Consider the following 27,848-nt stretch of genomic DNA (forward strand, 5'->3'; position numbering starts at 1 on the left):
CATGAAGTGGATTTGTCACCAACTGGCCTCATGGAGTCCTCATTCTCACTTGCGTAGAATGATTTTCTGTTGAAATCGAGCCAGACAGCTGTGGTGTAGCGTTGGCTTGGAGCACGGGTCATCTTCAGGGGTACCGTCTTCAGAGACGATTCCTCCCATCTGGCCACGTGGTCCTACCCTCGCGGGCTACTGCCCGGGGGAATTTGGTAACGAAAGTCGGCATATTTACCACAAATAGGCGACATGAGTGGGCAATTTCTGTAATGACATTGGACGTTGAAGGAGGGAGGTACGGTACATCTTTTGTGATGCCTTGTCGAGCAGAATGAGGACACTCCTCTGGGGTCTCGCGGCCGGTGTTCCCTGGTTTTTCATCGCAGGCGTTGTTGGTGAGAGCAGGGGCGGCCGTGCCACCGATGGAAATGGAGAGGGCTCGCCCAGCGTAGGTCTTAATCATACTCGTTCAGAGGCCGAAGTACAGTCGGCGGTGGTTAGCCTTGATGCCCATGAGAGTCAAAGCGCGGAAGTTGACGAGGATGAGGGCCCATACAGTGTGGCCCAGCGTTTTCGTCTTATGGTCGTTGCAGACCACCTAAAGGACGGCATCGCATGTGAAAAGGAAGTTGTTTTGCAGGCTGCCGATATATCTGGACTGAGAATAGGGGGCCCGCGCCCAAGTTTCAATGGCGGGTTGCTCCCTCTCGTCGGTCTCCCTTTTTTGGCGGCAGCTGGCCTGAAGAACCACATCCTCGGAGGTAAGCCGGACGCGTCTGTAAGGGGGAAATGTTTTGCTCAACACGAAGGTAACAAGCCGTTGCGCTGGAACCAGTGGCTCAGCGGGTTAGCTCACCCAGAGCGACCATCAGTGGACGAAAGGTAGCTATCTTCGTGGAATGACACATGCATGAGCAAATCCAGGGACTATCAATTGTGGGCACTTTTACCTTAAACAGTCCGTCTCAAGGGTTCGCCGTCGCTGCCATCTCAGACGGGGGCCAGCTACTGCCTGCTCAACAGACACACATGTAGCGTATCAGGTTCCGCCAGAAACGACCTTGCTTGTCCGAAAGTTGCTTTGACGCTTTCTCTTTCACGCCTGTTATTGCGAAAGGTTTCGCGGCCACTCCTTTTGCTCACGATCCTCCGTCCGGCGTTGCGTTGTTCGGTTGCAGTGAAAGGCGCAGAACACGACATGCAACTCCCAGGAGAGAGCACTTTGACCCCGTATGACATCGTAGACGGTGCAGTTGACACTCGCTCGCAGCTTGTAGATCCTGATGAGTTGGCAGAAGTGCCCACGTGGAAGTCAAAGGCTTTCATTGGATCTGCAGTGGCATTGGCCAGCGCCATCATTGCTGGCTTCGCATCTTCGTGGTGGGCTGCCAAACGAGAACGGTCTCGACGCGGCTTGCTAGGCAGCGGGCGGACAGTGGTGTGGGACGTCTCTGACTGCATTCTCCTTGTAGACGTTGGCCAAGCCCAGGCCCAAAAGGCAATTTTCGGCACCTTTGTTCGGGGATCCGCGAGACTCGTCGTCGACCATCGGCGACAGCGCGGCCGGTTGCTGTACGAAGAACGGCCTCCGCTTGTTGGACATCTTGTATCCCGCCTTCGGGGCAAGAACCTTGCTAGGTTCGAGGATTTTCAGCTGAGCACGCCGGACTGCTATTTTCGTCCGGACTTCGACCCGCACACTCCAGCGAAGCCGATAGAAGTTCGTGACAAGAGGAGAGGCGGCGTTATGTCCCTTCCTCAAACCGCTGGCGACCTCTTCTTCCGTGAGCTGCTTGATTCGAAGGGCAAGCGCACTGAGGGTCTGGCGCTTCACTTTGTGAGAAACCCCGGCTGGGTGTCCTCGACAGAGACTGCGTCTCTGACTGCAGCGTCGCGAGCCATTGCGACAGATCTGGATTTCACCTTGTTGATGCGTCAAGCCGCATCCGAAAGTGTGGAGTGTCTGGGAAGCGAAGAAACGGGCAGCGGCGGCAGACCCGTGTGCTGGAGGCCGCTTCCTGAGGCGGGTTCCTTGTTTCTGTGGCAAGAGGAGGTCACGGGCGAGAAATGTACAGTGGTAGCTGCCTTTCGAGGCAGCGTTAGCTATTCAGTCCGGGCGAACTTTGCAACTCAGGAACTGTCCATAGGTTCCGATGCATCTGTTTATGGAAGCATGGTTACTGTGCGACGTGTGCTGAGCAAGTGCCTGCTGCTCGAACGGAATCCTCCTCACCATGGTGTTGCAGTGCAGAAAGCGTCGATCCCGTGTCATGACACCTCGGCGGCGCCATGCGGCAGTATCCTCGTAGGACAAGAGACTGAAGAAGAAGGGGACGATGGATACAACTTGGAGGCCTCATTGAAGAAGGCTGTCGAGGTAGCGTACGTGGCTTCACCAGGAGAGGAAGAACTCGATCTTGTAGGTGCAAGTGCCGCAAGACAAAGAGACTACAGAGTGCGCACGGAGGCTTCGAAGGCGTCTAATTCTGTGCTAGAGTTCTTCACGGTGTTCACTGTACATTTTCAACGCAAGCCTGCCGATTGGCCTGTCCTGTTTGAGATGAGGAAGAAGGGAGCGGCCAGGACTAGAGTATGAAGTGATGGCTTCAGCCGGTGAGGTTGGTGAATTAAAGTACCTATAAACGTCGTGTGGAATTACAGCGTTTTCCCATCATGTGAGCATGTTTGGGAACCGCAAGATGGTGTGAGGCAACAGGAACAGAACTCCGACGCATGTCCAAGGTGGACGTTGTAGCTCGTGTGGAGCCTCCGCTGCACAGGACATTTTTTTGGCATGTCGGCACACCATGGTCTGCAGACGGTGCATATCCATTCATAAGGCGTGTCTATTGATCCCGATTCGTGTGTCGAGTTCGGTTGTCCGCGAGGAGTCAGTAAACCGGCAGAATGGCAAGATTCTGTACCTGTAGCCGGCGGCCTCTGCCAAAAGGAGAGTCCGATCAGAATTCAGTGCCCACGCCCGATCAAGATGAGATTCGGGCTGAGATCAGCCTTGGTACCGGGGGATGTCATCGCTGTAATTGCGGGATTGTCCTTGGGAATATGGAAGTTTAGGATCAAGGGACAGGAAATTCAAGGATTAACACCCGCAAGCATGCGGATGCTTCTTTTTTCTTTCACCTGACTTATTTTGTGTTCCCCACGAGTAAAATACATGAGACTGCGCTGACAATTTTATCTTCTTTCGTTCTATGTGGCTGCGTGTGAGGCGCACACTGGCTGCTTGCATGGAGAAACCACTGCTTGCGTGCGTGAACGTACGTTGCTCTTGGTCAAATGCCCGAGGCAAATGGACATCGTGACTCCATAGGAACACGGCCTGCGGTAGCCTTGTTCTCCAGTCCTGGACTCGACGGCAAGTTTACTGCCGGTACCCTACCGCACAGTGGCCAGGCGACATGCCGAGTTATAGGCGATCCGGCTGTGTTACGTGTGCCAAAAAAAGACAATATGTACCACGAAGGGCTTGCAGTTTCGTGCAATGCTTGCTGTAGATCACTCACCAGAATTGCTGTTGGATGCTTGGAGAATGCTAGTTCAAATAACAGCGATGGGTGGTGGGACCTGAATGCCAGTTTCCTCCGCCCCTTTATCCGAATCTTTTTCAATTTTCTTCATATCGAAAATCAGGGGTCGTGGAGAAGTACTGCGATGTATCAAAGGGAGACTCCTCTGCTCATACTATATAGCCACTGCCTTCCTCGGTTATGTACTCCCATGGGGACAAATGAGTTTCTGGGGTGCTACGCTGATTACCAACCTCCTTTCTCCAATACGTGTTTGGTTGCTTTTCGTCCGCTGCTGAATTTTGGCGACCCACGTTCCCCAGGGGCCCTTCATAGCCGAGTGCAATTCACTGGCATCGCCGAACAAGAGCCACGTGTGTTTTACCTGCGGGCTCCCCGCTAACATCCTATCCATTGTTATTCGTTGGCGGCACGGGCTGTACGATCACAATAGAAGCCTACATATTCTTAATAAAAGCAGGACTGCGTTGTTTTACGTCACACCGTTGTTTGGTTTAGTTTCAATTTTTGAAACTTTTAATATTTATAATTATACTGTATGTAATTATTAATAGGATGTAATGCCTTTACAGCTACAATTCCAAAGTACCTAGGATACTGAATATGACTTCATTTATGAGATACAGACAACCAAGTTCTTTTGCAAAGGCCCCTTTCTCCCACTTTCACGAACTCGGGATACGCGCTGATTTTCCGTACACACAGTGTAAGTAAAGGCACATGCAGGGCGCTTTATGCTTGCATGTGGTAAGTAACTAACTGGGTGAAACTTCTTTCCTGACATGCGCCGCGGTGATTGCAGGCTTCAGACGGGAAGAAAGAGAACCAGTTGTCCAAAGCAGCTCACGCATTTCAGGTGTCTTCCTAGCTAGACCTCTAGTATGGTCGACAAAATGTGCAGCAACCAGCTGCGGCAAGATCACCAGCGAGCTCAGCTGGACTGGAAAAGCCAGTAGAGACTAAGGACACATTTAATGGGAAAGGGTCGTCGTCGCCTCACTTTTTTCTGACCCTCTGCCGATTGAAAATGTATCGTTGAACCCACCCTGTATCACAGGCTAGCTGCATGCACCTTGACTGTGGGCTTTTCTTCTTAGCCTTGCAGATCCTGTCTGTAAAAAAACACGGAGCCGTTGAAATTTAGCTAACGTTGTTCTACATTGCCACAGCGAATAGACTGGAGTTTGTTTCGCTTGAGGGGACGACCCAGGAAACCTCATTTACCACATTGGTAACTAATTCTCTTTGTCCACACTCAGAGCAAACTTACATGAAGAAGGGGCTGAAGCAGTTGCCGGTACACGGATTGGCATAGCAATGATGGCCGCAGACGTGCACTTAAGAGGAAAAGTAACGCAGCCAGACGTGTACAAGGTTCTGTTTTGTACGAATGAAGTGGATCGGTGGTTTATACGTTCGTTGTGGCTGTGACACAGGCAACTCAGTGTTTTGATCCCGCGTAAAGAGGAGCGGCCCCTGTTACGTACTCCATGCCCCCACAAATCATGGCATGCCGTGGGAATCACGCTCGCAGTTGAAGGGACATGCTGGCAACCCCACGACGGACTGTCCCGGTCGCGTAGGGCGACCGAAGGCGCTACTTTTTAGGTGCGGTCACGATGGAAGATTGCAGGCGTGAAGGCCCACTCGACTCGGCGCGAATCATACACGCAGGACAGACCCATTTTAATGTGGCGAAACTGAGAATGTCTAGATGAAGCAGCATCGGGCTGTACGGTGCAAGTTGCTCTGAATACGACCTGGCGCGTGGCGTCACCATTGCTCTTCATTCCTGAATACAGTGGAGAGGCGACGAGACCAGATGCCTGACAGGCTCTCAGAGCAGGCTTTGGGTGGCCTAATCTCGGGAGTGTGATCGCAGTTTTCGCCCCTAACTTCTCGTAAATCGAGCGAACGCGACCAATTTCCTGCTGGATTGCGACAGAGAGGAAACAGAATGCTTGAGTGTCTCAAAGTCATTCCCGCTTCAAAAGACTTTCGAGCGCCTGACTCGTTTCAGTTTCCCGCACATGGTACTACACGTCTCTTCTAACTCAGAGACTACTCACACTGGAAGAAGCCCTTTCTGTGGTGACGGGTACCAGCCGAATGTGATATATTTCCTCATGCGTATTAGCCGCAATAACTGGTGTGCTCGGGCAAGACACTTTTTACGGTGTTACATGTGGACCAACGACTATTGTATACAGCCGGACATGCTGCACGTTTTCTGCGCAGGCAGAGACAAAGGAGATCTGCACAAGAGCTTAAGAGAGTTTCCTAATGAAAAACAGCGTTGGAAAGCGAACGTGAACGGCAGTTGCCTCTTCCGATCGGCTTGTACTTGAGGCCACTTACTTACCCACGGGAGACAGGGTGTTTGCCCTCGCCAACAGCGTCTCGGTCTTCCTTGCCGGCGGATTACCTCACGAAACCGACATTCCCGATTTTTTCGGGTAGTTGCCGGTTTTTTACCGACTCGCTTGTGCCAATTTGTGATATGCTTCAGATTTGCTGCGTCGTTGTTGCGAGATTTTTTCAGTCTCTCCCGTGCTTGCTGCGAGGACTGGCGTAAGTTTTGTTCCTCAAGTCTTGTCTACGGGCACTAGACGCACTGCACGGTGCCTCCGAGTGACCTCCCTCCAAAAAAGCGGTACGTCCCTTCTTATTTGACTCCCCTTTCTTTTCCGATCACTTGCACGTTTCGCGTACTCTCCCGCTCGTCCCTTGTGTGAAAATGGCCATCCTGCTTTTTATCCGCTCTCTTTTGCCGCTGGATGGGGCTCCGCCGGACGGAGTGTCACGACACTTAGCAAGCGGTCAACGCCTTGTTGAAAAGAGAGGCACTGCGGAAAAAGGACAAGGCGTCAATGTGTCTCGTTTGCATTCTCTAGCCATATGTAACTGTTCGTTGGCACGTTGGCTGGCGGTGCGTCACTGCCGGTTCCTGCTCGAGCTACTTCATTTGCTATGCCGGTTCAGTCTCTTGCGCACCGGAAAACGTGCCGTAATGGACTAAAAGGACCGTTCAATTCTCTGCCATATATCGTGCGCTCAACTTCTGCCGTCCGCCTGTCAGGACTGGCCGTCCTTTTTCACCTCGCTGTCCTGTTCCCGCGCTCTGGCCTCAGCATGCTTTCCTTGGATTGAGCCATGTAGGCGGCAGCAGCGGTCCTGCGGCATTGCGAGGGAATGGGGAGAGCACCTGTTTCCTCATTTTCCGCGGCGTAGCAGATATGTCCGTTGTCTCTTGGGATGCGTGCTCTGTGCTCTCGTTCACGAGTTGTAGGCGCGCAACTGGAAACTTTTGCGGTCACGGGTCTCACTGGCCTTTCCAGGTCACTCTCTGTGTTTAACACTTTCTTCCCTCGCCACTCATCCTCCCTTGTTTCTGTCACACTTCCAGTCAGCATTTAGATGCTGGAGGTTGTGTTTCGGTGCGTGTCTGGCGTTTTCTCAGGAGCGCCGGAAAAAGGAGAGAGCTAGGGGCGGGAGAGGAGAAAAATGAAGTGCGGAAGCGAAAATGTGACCCGCGTTGATTTCGCCTCCTCCTGCCGCCTGGTCGGTTCCCCCGTTGGTCTCCCCGCTTTCGTCCTCCCTCTCCCGGTCGTCTCCTCGGTTCTTTCAAGAAAATGGAGAGACTGGAAGTCCAACGGTCCTCTGGCACGCCTCCGTGTGGGGAAAGCCCGAAGATCCTAACCAGTACCACCGGTTCTTCGAACGGCCTCTGGGTTTATACGCCGCCTTCTTTTTTCGACGCCTCGCTTCCTGGCAAAAACATCGAACCCCTTTCTCCTTTTTCTCATGTCTTCATTAACCGTGTAGGTTGCTCGCTCTCGCGACATTTTGAGCGCCCGGCAAAATGACGTTCTTCGGGTCAGCCCTGGCGGAGGTTCCTGTCTCCGTGACTGGAGCAACCCGCGACTCCCCGTCCCCAGCGTCGCCTTCTCGTCACCCTCCCTCTTCTCTCTCGGTGACCTGGCCAAGAAAGCGCACTCTTCCCGCGCCTTGTGTTTTTGCCCGAAGCTGCGCAGGCGTCGAGGGTGGCACCAGTTCTGCGATGAGAGGAAGCACGCCTGAGGAGTCTCTCGGCTTTTTCGAAGGGTCCGCAAGTGCGCGCGGGGGGTCGCGGAGACAGCGGCCGCGGCCGGAGACTCGTGAACAGCCTCCTCTTTCAGAGAGACAGCGTCTTGCGCGTGAGAGAAGAGTGCTGGCTTCAATGGAGCGAGACCCGTTTGGCGAAAGGCAAAAAGACGTGGGGAAGGCTGTGCGCGAACGCTATGTGGGACTTGAGACACAGGACGACCTCTGGCGGGGACGCCCCGTCTTGCCACGCCCACGGCTCGCCCCTCTGTTCGTCCCTGGAACAGTCCCTGACGGACCTGCTGCTGCTGTGCTGCCCCGCACGCCGCATCGCAGCGCGGTGATACGCTGCATCCGTGGCCCCTTTGAAGGCCGCTTTTTCTATTTGAACAAAGGAAAGAAAGGAGACATTTTTGGAGGCCGAAGAGACCGTCGAGAAGTGACCATGTACATTGAGCATGCCGGGCTCAGCCCCGCTCACGCCCAGCTTTTCGAGGAAACAGGCGACAGCGACCGGCCCAGGGAAGACTCGCTGGCGCTTCGCGACCTCAACAGTGCGACAGGTACGCGAGAGAGAAGCTTCTATGGGGAACGAAGGACACTCTTGCGGGGGTCGGAACACCTCGCCGAGGTGGAGATCAAGACTCGCGCAACACTGGGGAACATGTCAGAGAAGAACAGTCTGCCAGGGTGAACGGGGGCCGGACCTGCGGTTCCCGTTTCAGCTGTTTGAGAATTATGAGCTCTCGTGTTCCTGTCTCCAGACGAAACGCGCCTGCTGCATCTGGCCCTCAATCCTCAGGCATCTAGAGATCTACAGCGACCTAAATGCCTACCGTTGTCACCTCCCTGGCTGTGTCACGTTCACTTCTTCGAAGGCGATATTTCACTGCATGCACGCTGGCATAGCGACTCGAATTTTCACAGACACACGCAAAAACATCGCACGAGTTCCCTCGTCTCTCTGTCCTCAGGCACGTGGGCGCGTCTCAGGTGGGACCGCCCGACGCCAGTCTGCTCTCTGTCAGATTGCGAGGCCTCCGCTCCGTCCCCGCTGCACAGCAGAAGCCAGTCTGCATGCGGAAACAGTCCGACAACTGATTCTTCCGCCTCTCCTTCCCCCATACTGACGTATTCTTCGCCTGACTGCACGCAGCGAGCTTGCCTCTCCGTCGCGCCGCAGTTAACCCAACCAGGAAACGTTTTGCCTGCTGCGCCGTCGAGTCGCTCTGTCCCCTGTCAGTTCCTGTTGTTTCAGGGGACGCTGCTGAGACTCTGCAGAGGCGGCCCGCTGTCTCCGTGGGATGCTTTCGACGAATTCCTCAAGGCCTTTGAGTTGTCGCATTTGAGGGACAGAATTTTAAGGGCGCTCCAACTTCAGTGCCGCTGTTCTCTGGAGCGCAGACAAGAACAGTCGCCTTTCTCGCGTAGCTCGTCGGCCTCGACGGCGTCTTTCCAACATTTCCCGGCCTCCGCGGGAAGAATCCGGTGTCACTCAAGAGACCAGGACAAGGCGCTACAGCCGATCACAACCGGCGAGAGCCCATCTTCTTCCTCTCCTGTTTTGTGTGCGAGGCGAGAAGATACCTGTCACTTCCAGGGGACGGGGCGGCGAGAGCAGACAAACTCGTTTCCTGCGTCTTTCTCTTCCGCCGGTGTTTCCGATCCTTCTTCTGACTCCCGGCGTAACCGGGGCTTTTGCCCGCGGTGTATGTACAGCCCTTTAGACCGGCTTGCCGAGGCGAGCCCGGCGTGCCTCTTGGCGTCCCTTCAGAGTACCTGTCGCCGGAAAAGGAAGATCACTCAAGACTGCGGCCAGGCTGTCGAGCCGGAGTCTGCGTCGCCTGCGTCTTGTCCGTCGGCTGCCTCTGCTTCCGTCTCCATTCCTGCTTTCCCCTTTTCTTCTCTCTTTCTGTCTTTGCGTGCTTCTGCGACGTCGTCGATTCCTTCACCTGCATCGCTTCCACGCCCGGCTTCTGCTTCAACTCCTCGCAGCCCCTTCCCTTTAGGCTCGAGGAACCTTGCTCGTGAGGGCTTAGAGGACTGGCGTCATTCTGCGACGGGTCAGTCCTCCCGCAGTGGAAAGTTTCCAGCAGACGTCTCGCCCTGGGACACGAGGGACCGCCGAGAAATCGGAGCAGAGCGGGAGGCGTCTGGACGCGAAGGTCCAGGGACAGGCGGCAGGGCAGTCGGAGAATGTGGCGACAGCGTCGAGACAAGAAAGGGGAGCGCCAAAGCCCACGGGGCTACTTCTTCAGGGCCAAGGGAAAAACCGAGTGTGGAAGGAGACTGTTGTGCGTCGCCTGCTGGGCGCGTCCCCTGGTCTGCCTCCTCGGAAGCCTGCCCGTCGCATTTTTTGCCAGCGCTCTGTCAGCGCGGAAAATCGGAAGCAGAGGCGGTGCGGCACGAAGAACAGAAATCCGGAGACGAAGAGGAAGTGACTTATGAGGATCTTCTCAAGTGGAAGCTTGCATGCAGAACGCTGCCTCAGTACCTGCCTCTTGAGATAAAGAGTCGGTCTTTGCTGGTTTTCGACGACGCCTCTGGAGCCTTGCTAGGACAGGTGTCTTGGACGGGTGCTCTCCTGCTTCCGTCTTCGCTTTCATCGTTTCCTGTCCAGCCTCTACCCCCCTCTTCCACGCACAGTGTCACTCCTTCGTGTCCCTCCGAATCGTCTCCGATCCCCACCTTCTGTCCCTCCCCCGGCTCTTCGGCCTCTTCGTATTCTGCCTTTCTTAGCCCGCTGCCTCCGAGGCCGTTCGACATGAGAAGGGAAGAACGCGCGGACGCGGCACGAAAGCCCCAGTCTCTGTCTCGAGGGTCTGCGACCGCTTCGACAGGTGCGCTCTTCTCTGGCAGGACTAAGGCCAATCTCTCTCTCCAGGCATCTTCTCCACAGAGACCGAGTGTGGGGAAAGGCAACTCGTTTTCTGCGGCCTCGTTGGTCTCAGCGGGTGCGGGGACAAAGAGAGAGAAGCGCAGGGATAGCGACAACAAAAGAAGGAGAGAGGAGACAACAGAGTGTGTGTCCAGCGACGACCCGAACACGAAGGGGGATGAGGGCGTGATGGCGGGGAGTCGCGACTGTGCAGGGAAGCCTGCTAGCTATTCGTCGAAGACCCGAACATTTAGAGAGGGATGTCTTCTTTCCGCCCGTGCTGACGAGATGAACACTGAGAATGCTCGTGACGCGCGAGTATCCGACAAAACAGGCATTCTTCTACAGGTGCGTGTCGAGCTTTCGAGGGAGCACGAGGAGACACAGGAGACGAACGAGTGTGGCGTCTCTGGCGCAAGAATCCCTCTGCTGCCTCTCACTGCGGACGCAGAGAACACGCAGCGCCTCCTGGAAACACTCGTGCCGCATGCAGTTTCCGCTGGTTCCAGGAAGGGAGCGCAATCGGTGGACCTCGACCCTCTTTTCCCTGGCGTCGGCCCCGTGTCGTCGGGGCGAAGAAGCGCGCCGCCGACCAGCCTCGGAGAGAATGGCGGCGAAAAAGGTGCGGAGGAAGACGGAGAGGAGCGGGCGCTATGCAAGAACCGAAAAGCCCACACAAAGGAAGAACAAGAGGAGGTAAACGAACAGACGGAGGGCTGTGGGGCAGCAGGAAACGCGAAGAGGAACGCTGGGAGAACTGGTAGCCTCGAGCGAGTCGCGTGTCCAGAGTCGTCGGTTCCTCTTCTTTCTTCCGTTTCGCTCTCTGACGTTGCAGTGCAACATGAGTCGCTGACGCGTCGGCCCCCACCCTTCCAGCAGTTGCCTTCTTCCCGACTGTGCAGAGTTCAGTTGCAGGGTGTCGAGACAGATCCTCTTGGGAGATCACCTGCTCGTTTTTCTTCCGATCCGCTGTCTCCTTCGACTTCCTCAGCTTCGGCCGAGCCGAACGGTGCTTCCTCCCGTGCTCTCTTGTGTTCACGAGTCGCGCCGCCTACACGGGGCACAAGGGATTTCCTCCTCTCTTCTCTTTCTCTGTCTGCCTCCTCGGCCTCCTGTCCGCTGAGCTCAGCGCCTTCCTGGTCTTCTTCCGACCTGCCTGTAGCCTCGCGATCGCGCGCGCGCCTCCCTCCCTTTCCACCCATCTACGAAGAACCAAAAAACAGGGAAGAAGCGACGCTTCGCGAGCTCGCAACGGCCCATTTGCGGCTCGCGGAGACCAAGGGGCCCCGGCCGCCGCAGAAGAGCGGAGACGGGACTGGAAGCGAAGCTGCAACCCGAGAAGGGGAGGAGACAAAACGAGGCCGCGCACAAAAGGGCGATCAAGAAGGCGGAGTCAGAAAGATGGCCGAGGTCGGAGAAGACGCGGGAGAAGAGCGCAGCGACGAAGGCCAGGAGAGAACCGAGAGCAGTGTCATCGACGGCATCCACAGAGTTAGGACCAGTGCAGACGAGAAGAAAGAAGAGAAAACAGAGGAAGAAGAGAAAACAGAGAAAAAAGAGAGCGAGGCAAGTGACGCGATGTGCACTCATGCAGACAAGCTTTTCGCACCCGAGAGCGGTACCCAACGACACAGACGCCCCGTCTCTCTTCACACCTCTTTGTTATGGAAGAGCGGAATCGCGTCGTGCCCGCCATCATCTCTCTTAAGTGGACGCGAGACGAACGGCGTGCGCGTGGATGGTCTGTCTACAAGGGAACAAAAGGTCAAAGTGCTTACCGGTCTCGGTTCGTCGCGGCCTGCTTCCTTTCGTGGCCAAGAGCGAAGGAGAGAAGAACTCAGCAGCCCTTTTCCCTCGCATTCTTCTCCGTGTTCGTCCTCCCTTTTCCGTCTACCTGCTTCGTCGTCTTCCCGTCTCGGCTCGACGGCACACTGCGTGTCGTTTCCCTTCCCAGCTGACGCTTCTTCTTTCCTTCTCTCTTTCGTCGGAATGCGACAGGCGCAGGCGGCAGGCGAGCCTGGATCGAGGGTAGAGGCGGACGGGCAGAACGTTCACTCGCAGTCGCTTCCCGCGCCTGCCGCCCCTGTGTCGAGCAGAGGCGGAGACGCGGAGAGAGGTGGAGACAGAGAAGAGGGGGACAAAGATGCAAGAGGCGAGAGGCAGACAGCAGAACAGCACGAGGCGGGCGATCTGGACAAGCGTGAGACGGGCGATCTGGACCAGCGTGAGACGGGCGATCTGGACCAGCGTGAGACGGGCGATCTGGACAAGCGTGAGACGGGCGATCTGGACCAGCGTGAGACGGGCGATCTGGACCAGCGTGAGACGGGCGATCTGGACCAGCGTGAGACGGGCGATCTGGACAAGCGTGAGACGGGCGATCTGGACCAGCGTGAGGCGGGCGATCTGGACCAGCGTGAGGCGGACCAAGAGAAAGAAGGCCCCTCGTCGTCTGCCGCTGGTGGTGCAAGTCCGGCCGCGGTGGCAAAGGGAGGGGAGCGGCGAGAAGAACACGAATCGCGACAAATGGTGCACGTCACGTGGCACGGGAGCCCTCCCGCCTCGCTGATTTCGGAACAGCGCGGCAAGAAAGAGGCAGCCGAGAGGAAGAACTGTGAGTCGGAGCCTGCAGGGAACGAAGGAACGTGCCGTGGAGAGACACGCCGTTCCTGTCATCCCTGTTCCGCCTCGTCCCCTTCCTCGCCGTCAGCTGTCTCCTGCTCTCCCGCCGTGTTGCCTCCCCTGTCCGGTTCTTCGGTCGGGTCTGTTCTTTGGCCGGAAGGTCGGCGAGGCGACAGAGAGAGAAGGCCCGAGCACGACGAATCGCCGGAACGGCGGCAAAGCACAGAGGAGACGGAGAGGCGGGAATGTGGGAGGACTGAACACGGAGGGGTGAGGAATAGCATGGAGGCTCGGATCGACATAGGCCCCGGCCGAGAAGCCAGCGAAAGATCCCCCGTCTCTCTAGCTTGTGGAGCGTCTGTTTCTTTTTCTGCATCTCGCGCTGCTCTGTCTCCGTTCCCCGCTGTCTCTTCGGCGCCCCGTCGGTCTTCGTCTCCGGCCTCTGTCCCCTCTCGGCTCGTCGCTCTGAGCAGACCTGGTCCCGCGTTTTCTTTTCTGCGATCTTCCCCTGCGGCGCTGCCCCTCCCAGAGCCTGTCGGCAGAGAACGCGGTAAGGACGGGAGCAGAGAGGGAGGGCGCGCGATCGCGGGACGCGACAGCGAGAGAGACAAAGAAGACGGCGAGGCAGACTCAGGGTCGGAAGAAGGCCAAACGGTGCTGAAGAGCGCGGGAGTTGAGGCGGGGCTTGGTGAGGCAGAAGCGAGCGGCGCATCTAATGCCACTAACAAGAGAGGAAAGGGATTCGTGATGAGAAGAGACGGGACGAAAAGCGGGAGGGCCTGCGCCTGTCTCTCGTCTTCACTCGGAACAGAGAACATTGGGGAGGTCGGTCCCGAAGACAAAGATCGCGTCTCCAGCGTCGTCTACCCTTTCTTTTCTCGTCTGCGGAAGACAGGGTGGACCCCTCTCCGTCGTTTTGTCTCTTCACCCTTCTCTTCCTCACCGTCTCTGTCTCCGGCTTCTCTGGACGCGTCTCCTCTTCCTGCACTCCAGTCTCCGCTTCGTCGCTCTGCTTTCCCGCGGTTCCTCGTCTCTCCCGCCCTTCTTTCCACGAGTGCGAGCGGCTCGGCCTCTTCCTCGTCTCCGCGCGCAAGTCTCGCATCTGAAGAGAACGGGAAAAAAGAGAAGCGGCGACTCCTTTCTTCCCTGCAAGACAGGCGAGACGACGAGAAGAGGAGGAAGCGCGCGTCGGGGCGAGACGAGGCCGAAGAGAAGGCCGGGGAGGAAGAAACTCCGAACGGTGGGGAGGACGGAGAGACGCAGGAGCAGCGTGGAAGAGAGGAACGGCGACAAAGTCGGGGGGAAGCAGGAAGGGAACAGAGCAGTCGCGAGGAAAGTGGCGAAGAGGCGATGAAGAACTCCGAGACGTGTGCGGGATCAGTGTCTGGCGAGGTGTCGAAGACGCACGTGGAAAGGAATCTGCCCGAAGAAGGGGACCCTGAGGAGCATGGCAGAGACAACGAAGACGCAGAGAGAGAACGGACGCTGGCCCGCAGCGAAGAACAGACGGATCACGAAGTTGAAGAGAGAAACCGTGCGTGTACAGATGAAGAAGACGGAACCATTCCATCGGAGATGCTCAATCTGTACGAAGATGGCAGAATCGGAAGCAGCGGCAGAGGAGCACGGCCGCGCAGTGTCCACGCTCGCGACTTGTATTCCGTCCTGCCTAGCTCTTTGGCTTTCCTCCCGACTTCGCCGTTCCCTTCTGCCGTGTCTCTCTCTTCTCTTCCTCGTTCTTCTCCGCTTCATGGATGCAACGGCGTCTCTCTCGGCGTCCTCGGAGAGACGTTCAGGCTCGGTGGAGACGGTCAGGGAGGAGACTGCAGGCTGCCCAGCCTAGGAGGCGCATGCACGCGACGGAGCCGACCCACAGCGGACGGCCCCAGCGCGCCGGAGTCAGAAAGCAGCCACCAAAGAGAAGAGGCAACGAGAGGAACGCACTGGAGACAAGAAGCTGGAAAAGGTGCATACGAAAGTGAGGACCCGCGAGAAGCGGATGCAGGAGTTGGGAGAAGTGGACACAGCCGCACCGAGGACAAGGGTCAGGGTGTCTCGTCACTTCATCTCGAGGCGCTGTGGCGCGACACCGATGTCGCAGAAGAAGGAAGGGAGGAAAGGAACGCAGACGCTACCTTTGTCGGTACCCACCTTTGTCGCACAGGCTTGATAGAACGGGAAAGGCGAACGCATGCAGACGCGACCCCTGTTCCCAGAGTGCTCGGCCGTTTCTCCTCGCCACAGGCCTCAGAAGGTTTGGATACCGCCACGTTTGCAGCTTCGTCTCGTCCTTCGCGTTTGCCTTCCTGTTCTTTCTCGGCCTTCGTGTCTTCTTCGTCGGGGTGCATGCGGTCTGCGCGCGACGACCAGGCGGACGAATGTCGGAGACGTGGAGCAGGCAGGGGCGACGGAGAGGGGGCGACGAAGCCGGGTTTTTTTGCGTCCTCGCGGCGTCCAACTCTCGAATTTCTTGCTGACGAAGCGGGAACAGACGCGAGACAAGTCACGGCAAAGGACGAAAAACGCGAATCCGACACAGACAGAGAGGAAACGGCAGGGGAGGACGGCGACTCGGAAGAAAACGCTGCGTGTGCATCGACGGGGGACACCGAGTTTCTCTGCCACCCTCCTGTCGGCATTTCTGTCCCTGCATTCCAAGTAGCCCGACGAAGAACTGCGGGGAAAGGCGAATGCCATAGAGAAGGCAGAAGGGAAGGAACCGAAGAGGCTCGGGGAGCGGAGGCGAAAAGATGTGGAGACAACCGACAGATCCGTGAAGCGACGGAAGACGCAGAAACGAGAAGAAGTGAAGACGAAAGTGCTGACCTGGAAAAGGGCCAACCATGCCAACAGCGACAAGACACGAACAACGGCCAGAAGCAAGGCAAGGAAGTCGACAGTGGAAATCGAGGAGCGGGCGGAGAAGACGGGGAAGAGTTCCAGAAGGGGGAGGAAGAACGGCCGATTTCGGCAGAAGCAGGAGACGAGAGACGCGGACTGCCAGAGAGCTCTACCTCGAGCTTGCAATCCCCCCTTCCTCCTACTGTCGACTCGCGTCTTCAAGACGGTTGCGAGCTCTCGCTCTTCGCCGCTTCTCCGTCTTCTTCTTCCTCATCCTCCCCTCCGTCTTCTTCCTCTTGCGTGCCTTTCTCCTCTTTTCATCTCGCTTTGTCTCTTCGTCTCGACAGCTTTCCCGCCCCCTCCCAGTCTCTTCAGACGCAGACTGAGGATTCTGGGGAAGACAGGGCGATCAAGGTGCTGGCTACGAGAGCCGAAGAGACGAGAAAGCGTGACACATCCGAAGAAGGGGATGCTGGAAAAGGGGACGAGACAGCTCTGCGGGAGTTTACGCATCGCTCGCCTTCCGAGGCGCCTCTCCAAAGTGAAGGAGCATGCGGAGGCGTTGTCGCCGCGGGCGCACAAAGCGAGTTGGCTGGTCTCGGTCCGCCGGTAAAGCCTCGAGGCTCTTTTGCAGGTGACCCGCGTCTTCATCGCGTTGAGCCTGGCCCTGGCAGTGGGGGCCGCAGCCCCCGCCTTTCATCGGCGATCAGCAACCGCCAGCAGAGGGCGAACAGTGTCTGCTCGGACGATGATTCCAGGCTAACTGCCGAGGGCCTTGGGAAATTCGCCGCAGATCAGAAGAGGCGTCCCGCCCCTGGTAGGAGCATTCATGGTGGAAGGAGCAGTAGCGGCGTCTCCCACGACAGGCATGCGTGCGCCGGCGGAGATTCAGATATCGCGACCGGAGTAGGGGCTAAAACGGACGTGAGGCATCAAAATGCGGAGGCAAGGAGCCCTAGCGCTCACAAAGGTGGAGAGGCGCGGAGTGGCCAGGCGGTGAATGAGGCATCGAATCCGTTCTCGAGTCGCCTTTTGGAAAGTACACAGGAGTCTCGCGCGCCGAAGGCGGATCTTGAAGTCGACTCCAGCTTCGTTCACAGTACCCTTTCCACCACCTTGCCCAAGGCCTTCTGCTCGGCAACGTTTCGCGCTCTTTGCAGTCCGTCAGGCCTGCGGAGTCCCATCCGTCGACTGGGGAAGCGCCGGAGCATCGGTGGCGCTCTCATCAGGCCTATCCCGAGTCCTGCGGGGAAGACAGATCGTGGCGGGACGGCTGCCGCCGCTGAAAGCCAGAGAAAGCTGGCTGAAAACGAGGGGAAGAGTGGCAAGACGGAGGATACACCGTGCAGGAGCAGCAGTCCCAGTTACAGCACACCACGTTGCCTCGGGGGCGGCGGATGCAGGAGGCTTGCGGATGGCAGACGGGCTCTTTCCAGTACTCGGCGAGAAGTCAGCAGCGACTTCAGGTCCGTCTTCAAGAAGCGGAATGTGGCAAATGAGGCGTTCTCCGCACCCTCGCTGGCGGCTGCGAAGGACGGGGCCCAGCAGCCGAGTCTCCCGTGCTGGGAACTCCAGAAGAAACAACGAAGTGGGGACAGCTCGCCCGCCGGCCCTGGTCGGGCTCCAGTCGTGGGCGGGGCCGGTCTCGCCCAAAGCGCGACCGCGGTCGGAAGGGACGGGACGCGAGCGATGTCGCCGGGCCCGGCGGCGAGAGCGGCAGGGGGCAAGACGGAGAATAAGAACGACGACTTTGCGTCGTTTCTGTTCGGGGAAGAAGACGATGCGGTCGTTTTGTACAAAGCAATGCAGCATCTTCTTCGTCATCCTCGTCAGGACCGACCCGTCATTTTCGTCCCCGTTGCTGCAAGTGGCCTGACGCTGTCCGCTCGCCCTCCTGTCGGTCCCGAGTTCTCCATTGGTTCCCCTGCTGGTGTGGCCGCTCTCCCTGCGCACGCTCCTTCTCCATTTTCATCTTCTCTCAGTCTTGCTTCTGTTGTTGACCCCTCCGGCGCTCCGCGCGAAGGCGAACTGCATGCGTCTCTCCTGGCCGGCACTCGCGAAGACGTCCTCTTTGAAGAAGCGACTCCGACCTGGCAATCTGAGTCTCTTCCGGTGCAACCCCGTCTCGCTCCGTCTCCTCTTCTTTCTGCTGCCGCGTCTTCGGCTTTATCGCCCTCTGCCTCTCCTCTGTCCTCTTCTCGTTCCGCCGCGTCTCTGTCCTCTTCTCGTTCTGCCGGCACCACGTCGCCGTCGCTTTCCCCGCCCTCTCCTTTCCTGTCAAAGTCGCCTCCGTCTCCCTTCTTTCCACCTTCCTGCATGTCGCCGCCTGCCTCGTGCTCACCTGTCTCCGCGCGTTCCGCGTGCGTTCCGCCTCCGCCTGCATGTCTCTCTTCTCTCGGCGGGTCGAATCCGCCGCCGCGGGAGGGCGTTCTGGTGCTTTTTCTCGACGGGACGTTTCAGCTGGCTTCCACGGCCCGGGGCTCTCCCGGAGTCGTTCCAAAGACCTTTCGAGCAGCCGAGAGCTTTGTGTCTCTGCATCCTGCCGCGCCGCTCTCCCTGCGGCCAGACGCGACCTTTCGTCTCGGAAGTCTCGACCTCGCGTTTCTCCGCTTCAACGTAGGCTGCAAGAGTGAGCGCGGGCTGCGGCCCACGATGGAGGACGAAGAAATCGTCATTCAAGATTTAGGCGTCAGCGACGCCTTCTCGTGCTCGTTCTTCGGCGTCTACGACGGCCACGGCGGCCGAGACTGCGCCGAGTTCGTGAAGCGTCATTTACACCTTGCGTTCCGCCACCAACTCGAGAACTTGTGTGGCCGACTCGACCTCTCCCCGCGTCTAAACTTCCACATCTTCCGAGCCCTCTACTTCGCCTTTCTCCTCACAGACGCCGCGTACCTTCGCCGCCAACGCAACGGCAGCCGATCGGCGCACGTGTCGGCCTTGCACGGCGGGAACAGCGGTCTTGAGACGAGTCAGGCCGTCACCGGCGCGCCTCGCTCTCTCTCCACCCCTCGGCATGCGCCAGGGGCCGCTGAGCCGAATGCCACGCCGACGCCGCACCTGTTCCTGAACCCGGCGGCCGTGCGGCCTCGCATCGCTTCGTCCGGATGCGCGTCGGTCGTCGTCGTCGTCGTCGGCGGGGCAGTCTGGTGCGCGAACTGCGGAGACGCGCGCGCAGTCTTGTCGCGCGCCGGCCGGGCCCTCGATCTCTCTTCCGACCACAAACCGCACAGGAAAGACGAAGGCAAGCGGATTCTGCAGGCGGGCGGATTCATCCGCGGCAAGCGCGTCCTCGGCCGCCTCGCCGTGAGTCGCGCGTTCGGCGACCTCGAATACAAGGGAAGCTTGTACGAGGAGGAAGAGGTGACGCCGCGCGCGGCACAGGCGACCGCACAGTGCCAGGCGACCGGACGCAGGACGCGCGCGAACTTCTGTGGGGACGAGGAGGGAGACACTCGCGAGGACGAACGCGCGAGAAAACCCGCGGGTGCACCAGAAGAGAGCGGAGCCGCCGACGCCCCCGTTTTTTTCCAAGCAGCCGGGAAACGGATTTACCTCGGCAGCAAGCACGGGCAACACTTCTGTTCTGGGATTCCCCCGGCTCCGCATGCACCTTTTTTCCTGAGGGAACAGGAGCAGGCCGCGAGCCAACCAGAGGAGGACGCAGCGCGCAAGAGCGCAGAAGCGAAGGCTCTCCCGCGCGACAAGCGCGAGAGACAGAAATTCTTCCGGAAGCCGCTGGTGATAGCTGCGCCGGAAATCCGGCGGGTCGGGCTCTCGCCCAGCGACGAGTTTCTCCTGCTTGCATGCGACGGCCTGTTTGATGTTTTCACCAGCGACGAAGCTGTCGCGTTTATTCGAAGCCGCCTTAGTACAATGCCGCCCTACGAGCAAGACCCGCAGCGCGTCGTCGCGGAGCTCGTGAGAGAGGCCATCCACGAACGCAAAAGCCGGGATAATGTCACCGCGATTCTAGTGGTTTTCTCGCCCAACGTGGGGAGGGGAACGCCATAAACAGACAAGGGCCCTCTCCGAAGACCACGAACGAAACACGGGAGGTTCCAAAAAGTCGCTGACGGCGACGTGACTCCTGGAAGAGAGAGAGTGCTTGGAGATGGAACAATGGCCGTTGCTCAATAGGGCTCGGCATCCGCATTTGGATAAGGACATGTATAGAGACACACTTCAAAACACACAGGAACAACATTTGAGACCTCTCCACGCGTGTTTGGGTATGTGTGGAAACACCCATCGGCATCAGATACATACATATTTATAAATGTGCTGCCCGCAATCGGGTGCGCGTTCTCGAGCTCCTCCGACACTTCTCAGGTATAGGGACAAGTGCGTTGTGTCATGGGTCGTGCAGTTTCGACGAATGCGTTTTCTGGACAACGGGGCTTTTTGAAACGTTGTCCCGTCATTCTTTCCTGTAAATCGAAAAGGAACGCCTGAGGTGGTTTGGTGGCCATGCAAGCACATCACCGAAGAAAACAGCCAGGCCCCCAGCAAGTGTGGACATACTTGAATATATATATATATATATATATATATATATATATATGAATATATATATATATATATATATATATGTGCGTCTGTTGATGTGAATCTATATCTACCTGGGCATGTACAGATGTATCGGTATATAGGTTTTATCCGTTGTTCGCCTTGTGCATGCACGCTCCAAAGAGAGCGGCACTCAATTTCTTGTCCGTGAATCCTTTCTACGGAGGAAGTGAAAACGCGTTTTTTCAGTTTTTCTTGCACTCTGTGTGCGAGAAGCCTTGGATGTGTCTTGGTCGCATGCTTGAGGCGGGTCCACGTTTTTTTCAGCGTCGACGTTCACTCCTCCACACGCAGGCCTCCGAGAGGGGTCAGCGTCAAACGCGGTTGATGTTCACGCGTGTGCTGAAGAGTACAAGACATTTGGTTCCACTTTCCACCTCTGCGCTCCTCTACCGCGCGGCCTCTGTCCGCTTTTAAATAGATGCACATGCATGTCTGCATGCAGATACAAAGCGCAGGAGTACGCTAAAGAGGTATGCCAAGCCACGTCGGTCGACGGCGAGATCGATCACGACTGCCGGCCAGAGTTCCATTCGGGTAGAGATGCGGGGAGGGGTCATCCTGATTTTGACAAAAAGTAAAAGAAAATGCATCTGTTCAGGGGCACCTGGAGTGAAGCCTCGAGCTTGCCTCCTTATAGTAAAAAATCAGGGAGGCGAAAACTGGCAGTTTCTCCACTGTCCAGACGTGTTTTCTGCACGCGTGTTTTCTCCTCAGAAACCTATCCGCGTGTGCGAGCGACACAGAAGGAAGTGTGTAGTGCTGATGTATTTTTTCCCCCGTACTCCCAGCACGTAGGCGCCGACTACTGACTGGCAGCTGAGTAGCTATTCCTTGTTCTTCCTAAAATTGCTGTAAATTGCTGCAGTGCCTCTTCTTGTCGAAAGTGAGCGTTGGAGCGAACGCCGGGTGCAGAGCCGCCCACGCGAAGTCTCGTGTGTACGGCGTTTTCACATCGAGGTTTTTTCTGCTCCGTCGTGGTACTCAGAAGGGACGGAAACAAATTCAAAGATGAGAAAACACCGAGAGACAGAGAAGACGCACTGACACGTGAAAGGACAACGCGAGGCACCGACACACGAGGAAGACCTCTCAGGCGATGCCAAACGTCGATGGAAAAATGCTGACCTGAGAAGAGGCAGCACGGGGAAGACGCGAGTCAACGGCGTCCACAGATCGAAGATGGCGACAAGTCGCTAAAGGGAAAGAAACGGGACAAGCTTCCCGTTTCGCCGGGAAGGATCGTTGTCCTTTCGTCTTTCCTCGCCCTCAGGTGCGATCCCGGATGGCACGAGTCGCTTCGGATCTGAGGCGTCGCCAGCGATGGCCTCGACACCGAGATGATGAATGAGGGTGTAGCGGTGTTCGGCTGGGCGCGCGCCGCCTTTTCGTCCCTCCCCTGACCTCAGAGGCGCCAGAAATCAGGACCACACGCAACTCCACGCAGTTCTTTACACATACGTATACCTACGTTCCCTGATTCGTTTTCGTCGCTCCGATGTTACGTTCCTCTTCCTTCTAAACCCTCTGAAGCGACCGATGTTCCCGTCTACCTGCTCGTCTACTCTTTTCTCGTTCTCTTCTCGATCCGGACCTCCCCCGCTCTCTTTGTCTGGTCCCCCCTTCCGCATATTTGCATGCAGCGACCTAATACTCGTTTCGCAGAGCATTCACATCGATCTCGCACCCGTGTCCTCCGCATTCCCATGTCACTGAAGCGATCCGAGTTTTCTCCTGGGCTTGCTGAGACACGCCGCACGCCGAAACCACAAAGCGTTTCTCAGTGAATACGCACAATTCCGCACACTAGCCTGCCTCTTCTGTTCGCGGCGTCTCCCGCGTCTTTTGCGCGTCGCTGGTCTTCCGAAAAGGTTCGTCCTGGCGCTCCCGCGGGCGCTCTCTCCCCTCACCAGCGCCGACGTCTGTTGCCAAAGTACTTGAAGGCTGCAACGCCTACCACCAGCGCTCCGAGGGCGCCTAGGATCGCCAAGGCAGCAATCGCGCCTCCAGTCATGAGTCGGCCTCCGCCGCCTCCCCTCGGATCGAGGGCGACCATCTGTTGCAGCAGAGGCAGCGTGTGCCCATCTGCGGCACCCGCGACTGCCTCCTGCATCGTCGTGCCCGCCTGGGCGTCTGTGCCGTCAACTGCTGCGAGAAGTTTCATCTGCATCGGATCGAGCGGGGTCTGAGCAGAAGAGATCGCCGCGAGTTGTTGTTGCAAGAAGAAGTGCTGTTGCTGAGCAGTCAACATTTGCTGCTGCGTGAGGTTGCCCGCCTCGATCTCCTGCTGCTTCTCTTGGATCTTTCGCTCGTACTCCGCCGCCCGCTGAGCCCGTTCTGCGGGGCTCAGCATCAGCGCGGAGTGCTGAGCAAGCTTGAGGTTGTGCTCCGCCACGTCTGTCGCCCTCTTCTTGGCCTCTTCGATCGCCTCCGTCGAGATGTGCGTCGCCTTCACGCACGAGACCTACGCCGAGACGCAGCAACACACGCAGCGACAGCGAAGCCGGAGAGTGACAGAGGAACTGGAAAAGAGAAAACCGCGCTTGAGGTCCAGAAACCCGTGGGACGAGAGGGTGTGCGATGAGCCAGGGGGAGGAGGGGAAAAAGAGAGGAGGGAACAGAGGAGAGAACGGGGGTTGGACCACGCGAAGGGGAGAAGGTCGGTGGGTCTAGGCCAGAGAGAGGCCGCGGGAAGAAACGAAAGCGTGAGAGCACTTGCGCGCGAAAGACGCACAGCGTGCACGAGAGAGACAAAGACAAAGCGCCAGGAAGAAGGACAGGAAGAAGTGGACGAGGGCAGTGGCCCCGGGCGCAAGAAATTGAAAAAAAGGTGAACGTGACAAACAATGTGGAGGTGCCTACCAGCGCGCAAGAGACGGGAACTTCGTTCATCATGCAGCCGCCTTTCGTCTTGCATTTGATAGTGACCGTGAATCCTGAATTGATGAAGGCAGAGAGTTGGCCTCCAACCTCTCCCTGTCGCGCAAGAAGGAAGAAGGTCGAGTGAAGAATTTTGGAGGCTGGAAAGGTCGCGGACCACGTGAGAGACTTTCCACACTTTTTGACGGCGGGCGACTGAAAGGCGATATCGATGCCCACGCGCGAAATCCGCCGGATCCCCCGCTTCGCCTTCTTCGTCTCTTTCTTGTACCGTTTCTCTTCCGGGCTCTTGCTTCTAAAGATTCCGCGGATCTTCTTGCTTATAATGCCGCCCGACTTCTTCCCCCTTGGCGACGGCGGTGCGTCGCCTTCATGATCAGGCGGGTATTCGTCGGTGTCGTAGTCTGTGGTGTCACCACCGTCCTCACTGTCGTCCTCATCGTTACCCTTTTTGCGCGAAAACATCCGCTTCATGCCTCCAAAGAAACCTTTTACCTTCTTCCCAAGACCTCTGCCTTCGCTGTCGTCCTCGTCATACCCGTCGTCATCGCCGTATTCGGAGTTTTTACTCTGAACAAAAGACAAGGCCTGGCGCGCCTCGCTTCCAAGACCTTCGGACCGGAAAATCGTCGAGAGACGGGATCCCCCAGCCGTGCTGCGGCCACCCCCCAGGTCTGGTCCACTCCCTTCTTCTTTGCTCGGTTCGGCGGTACCGGGGAAAACGGCGCCGAGAGTTTGTTCGCTGTGTGGGCCGCGACCGTCGCCTCTTTCTTCTGCTGCTTCTCTCAAAATCTCCCGTCCACGTGGCCGAACGTCCAGCCCCTGCTTGTAGATTTCTTGTTCGCGGCTCTCTGTTTCCCGCTCGTCGTTTCCCGCCGTCTCTACGGGCCGCTCTCGGGTGTCCCTCCCGAGCTGAACGAAGCCTTGGAACTGGTCGTGTCCCGGTGTGTCGTAGTCGTCATCTTCCACGTATCCTCCCTCTCCGGGAGTGCTCCTCGGCGTCGGCTTCGCAGCCCTCAAGCCCATGAGCCTCTTGGCTGCGGCTAAACTGAGGCGGAAGCGGCGTGGCTGTAGCGCCATGGTCACTTGAAGGCGCATGTAGTTCTTCGAGTCCGTCGCACAGCGGCCGACGTCGCCCAGCAGGGAGTTCGGCACAATGCGGTACACGCGCGTCTCGTCAAACTTCAAGAAAACCGGTTTTCCTGACTTCGCTCGAGACCCGCCGCCGCCGTACGCCCCGCCGCCGCCGTACGCCCCGCCGCCGTACCCTTCACCCTCCCCTTCGTTGTCGTCGTACTCTCCCAGCATCGACGCTTGATCGCCCTCTCCGTAGTCGTCGCCTTCTCCATACTCGTTGTCCCAGGAGGGCGCCATGGCGCTCAGAAACGAAAAGGAAGAGAGAGGCAGTGGAAGAGCGGAAGACGGGGAAGGAGAGGAAGAAGATGGAGAGGCGCCTGAAGCCGCGGAAAAGCGTGTGTGAGATGAGGGAGAATTGTGGGCAGATTGCCCGCCCGGAGCCTTTCTTGCTCGCCTCTGCTGTCGCATCTGTTCGAGGAAGCTGACAAGCCGAGAGTCAGGCATCCTGCGTATTTCCTGAGCCCGAGCCGCCGTGGTAACAGGCGAGTCTTTGCCGAACTTTTCTGTGTTCCCGGTAGAACGCCGCCACCCTCCGGCGTTCCTTGCCGGCTCAGAGGCGCCCGTTGTTCTGCCTTCCCAGCTTCGCATCTGAAGAAAGCCTTCTCCAGATCCTCCCCAGTTATCTTCGCCGTCCCCGTCGTAGGGCGCCCCGTCGAGGCCTTCCCCCTCGTCTCCCTCCTCCTGGCCCCCTGCGTCATCGTAAGCGCCTTCTGCGCCTCCTCCAACTGCGGCTTTGCCCTTGGACTCGCGCAGCCGAGAGATGTCTCGGGCACTCATAGCCTTGTAGCGGAAGGGCGTCGTCGGATTCGGCGAGGGAGTGAGCGAAGACTTCATCAGCACGAGCAAGCCGTTCCTCTCTTCCACTTGGCTGCAGAGATCGGCGTGGCTTTCCGGGTGAACGCGACACTGAGAACACTCTGAAAGAGTGTAACACGTGTTTGGGTCGTTGGCCGGCCGCGGCGTAAAGAATCCCGACTTGCATTTTGCATACGCACAGGCGCGTGGAACGGACTGCTTTTGAGAAAGCAAGTCCGCTGTCTCCAGGAAACCAAACTCCTGGGGAGAAGAGAACTCGCACGGCGAGAGGGAATATGGCGAAGACACCCCCGAGGAAGGAGACGTAGCGACAGGGGCAGATACAGGAGACGAACCGGGAGGTGAAGACAGAGCGGAAGAGAGAGACGAGTCAAACGAAGAAAACGACGGAGAAGAAGACAGAGACGACGAAACGGAAGAGTCTGTTGAAGGAGAAGAAAGGCTGTTTAATGACGAGTGTGGCAACAGGAGCCCAGGCTGCCTTGAGGGATGGACGGCAGGCGAAACCAGAAAGGAGAAGGCAGTAGACCTGCTGTCCCAGTTTCCAGAAGAGGAAGGCATACGATCGCGGCGCAAGTCTAACTCGTGAGCAGCACTTGGTCGTGGAGATTGGTGTGGTGGTGGTGTCACACCGTCGTTACCGCGAGTGAGTTTCTCCGGGACATCTTGCGTCTCCGCGGGAGGGACGACGCCGTTCCGTCCGTCATTCCTTTCCACCTCTCGAGAGGTTTTCCGTGGTTCATACACACCAATCTTCGCCTCTTCTGTCAGGCCTGCATTTAGTGGCTGTCGAGCAGCTACTAGTGTGGCAAACGCCGCAGCAACCTGGTTGCTAGCGCCGGCCTTATCAGCCGACTGCTCTACAGGAAGGTGTTCTCTAGCGAGGAAGGCGGACGAAAACCAGAGATACAGGAAACAAAGTGCAGTACGGAGGGAAAGCCATATGGAGCTTCTAAACGAAGGTTTGAGACTAAAACAGGGTGCCCACGAACTCCGGCAGGTCGAATCGAGTGAAGAATCGGCAGAAGAAACAACAGAGCAAGTGGGACGAACGGAGATTCTGGGAGAGGAGGCGGAAGACTGAGAGCGAGAGAATGAACTGGAAACACGCGGCAACGACCGAGAAAGAAGCCGTGACCGTGGGGCGGTCAGGTCCACTGGACTCGAGGGAGCACAGAGCGGTGGCGGCAGGTTTGCGTCCGAAGGAACGGGAGGTTTTCTGGGGGAGCTTTGGCCGGAAATCCCCCGAAGGGGGGGAGGAAACAAAGGAGACCCCATGTTCCGCCAAAACTCAGAAAGAAAACTCACGGGGAACCGCACCTAGGAAAAACGGCGCAAAGGCGCTAGAGCCCATGTTGATGTTGAGAATGCATTGCATGAAGACACGCCAGCTTTTTAATGCCGCGTTTACTCAAGACAAGCGTCGCTCATTGGAAAAGACACTTCTTGTGTGACCGGGAAATTAAACGGTAAAAAAGTGCCCGCATGCGGGAAACAAAAAAAAATCAAATGGACTGGGAGCTTACTTTTCAATTAAACGCTCTGTCAACCTCTTGAGAAGGGAGCGACGGTGAGATTCCTTCCAGTCGCACCCTGAACGGGCCGCCGCTACAAAAGTCCTGGCGACACCGACCCACCCCGGCTAGGCAGCGAGGACATGAACCTCATGGTGTCGGCGATTTTAGTTGTGAATAAGCCTTCTTTTTTTTCCTTTTCGTCAGGAAGACAAAGTTCCTTCGGGAGAGAATGCAATAAGAATTAGGGTGGGAAGAGTGGCTATTCTGACTTGTCAAACTGTTTCGTTGCTCTCGCTCTTCATGCTCCGCGTGCAGCAAAAAGGTCGCGGTCACATTCTGAAGCACTAGTAAGGGTTCTCCGTAGACGCTGGCAACTTAAAGAAACGCTGTGGTCTCTCTAGGGTTACGAGAAAGGGTCAGCATGGATACCAGGACTCAGCATCCGCTATGGGATCGTGTACGAGTAGGGTCAGGTCGCTCTAAATTGAGAGGACGAATGCGTTGCTCCTAGGCCTCGCCGGGCGCAATCGTTGTGGTAGATATTGTCTCTGTACAAATGATCACAGCTAGTGGTAAGAAGTTGAGAACATACATAGGAGCAGGAGAAAAAGGGGCAAGAGGTGCTCTTTGTGCCGGCTTTGTTCTCAAGATAAGGTAAGTTCTTTGTGCCGGTATATATTGGCGGTCGAAAAGTCGAAGTCGTGTGTGAAGCTGCAGAAAACAAGTCTTGCCACGTCTGTCATTATCTCTCTCTCCGGGAGAAAACTGGTGTAAAGAGCTTGAGCTCCGCGGCCACAGAGGCGATACGGCTTGCAAGGACGGACACTTACATAGGCAAGCTCATGAGCGTAACTCTCGGGAAGAAGCGGTTTGGACTTGCCCGGAAGCAACGTGCGTCACAGTCACACAGCGTCAAGTGAATCCCCAAGTCTGGTTGGGGAAGGTCCAGTGCCCCTCACTGCA

At 57.3% G+C, this 27,848-nt stretch overlaps 3 protein-coding genes across 3 annotated transcripts; 2 read left to right on the plus strand and 1 right to left on the minus strand.

Moving 5' to 3' along the window:
- Positions 1-325: 325 nt before the first annotated feature.
- NCLIV_032000 (conserved hypothetical protein) lies at positions 326-2,590 on the plus strand (the record flags this gene model as incomplete). Its single annotated transcript, XM_003883396.1, has 2 exons — positions 326-755; positions 1,173-2,590. The coding sequence occupies 2 exons, from the start codon at positions 326-328 to the stop codon at positions 2,588-2,590; spliced, it is 1,848 nt and encodes a 615-aa protein (XP_003883445.1).
- Positions 2,591-7,404: 4,814 nt separating this feature from the next.
- Positions 7,405-19,980, plus strand: NCLIV_032010 (putative protein phosphatase 2C; the record flags this gene model as incomplete). Its single annotated transcript, XM_003883397.1, has 3 exons — positions 7,405-8,188; positions 8,600-8,618; positions 9,345-19,980. The coding sequence occupies 3 exons, from the start codon at positions 7,405-7,407 to the stop codon at positions 19,978-19,980; spliced, it is 11,439 nt and encodes a 3,812-aa protein (XP_003883446.1).
- A 2,461-nt stretch (positions 19,981-22,441) lies between these two features.
- Positions 22,442-25,386, minus strand: NCLIV_032020 (conserved hypothetical protein; the record flags this gene model as incomplete). The annotated part of the gene is made up of 2 exons (XM_003883398.1): positions 22,442-22,999; positions 23,398-25,386. The coding sequence occupies 2 exons, from the start codon at positions 25,384-25,386 to the stop codon at positions 22,442-22,444; spliced, it is 2,547 nt and encodes an 848-aa protein (XP_003883447.1).
- Positions 25,387-27,848: the final 2,462 nt, after the last annotated feature.

This window comes from Neospora caninum, chromosome VIII (genome assembly GCF_000208865.1).
Source record: "Neospora caninum Liverpool complete genome, chromosome VIII".
Classification (NCBI taxonomy): Eukaryota; Apicomplexa; class Conoidasida; order Eucoccidiorida; family Sarcocystidae; genus Neospora; species Neospora caninum.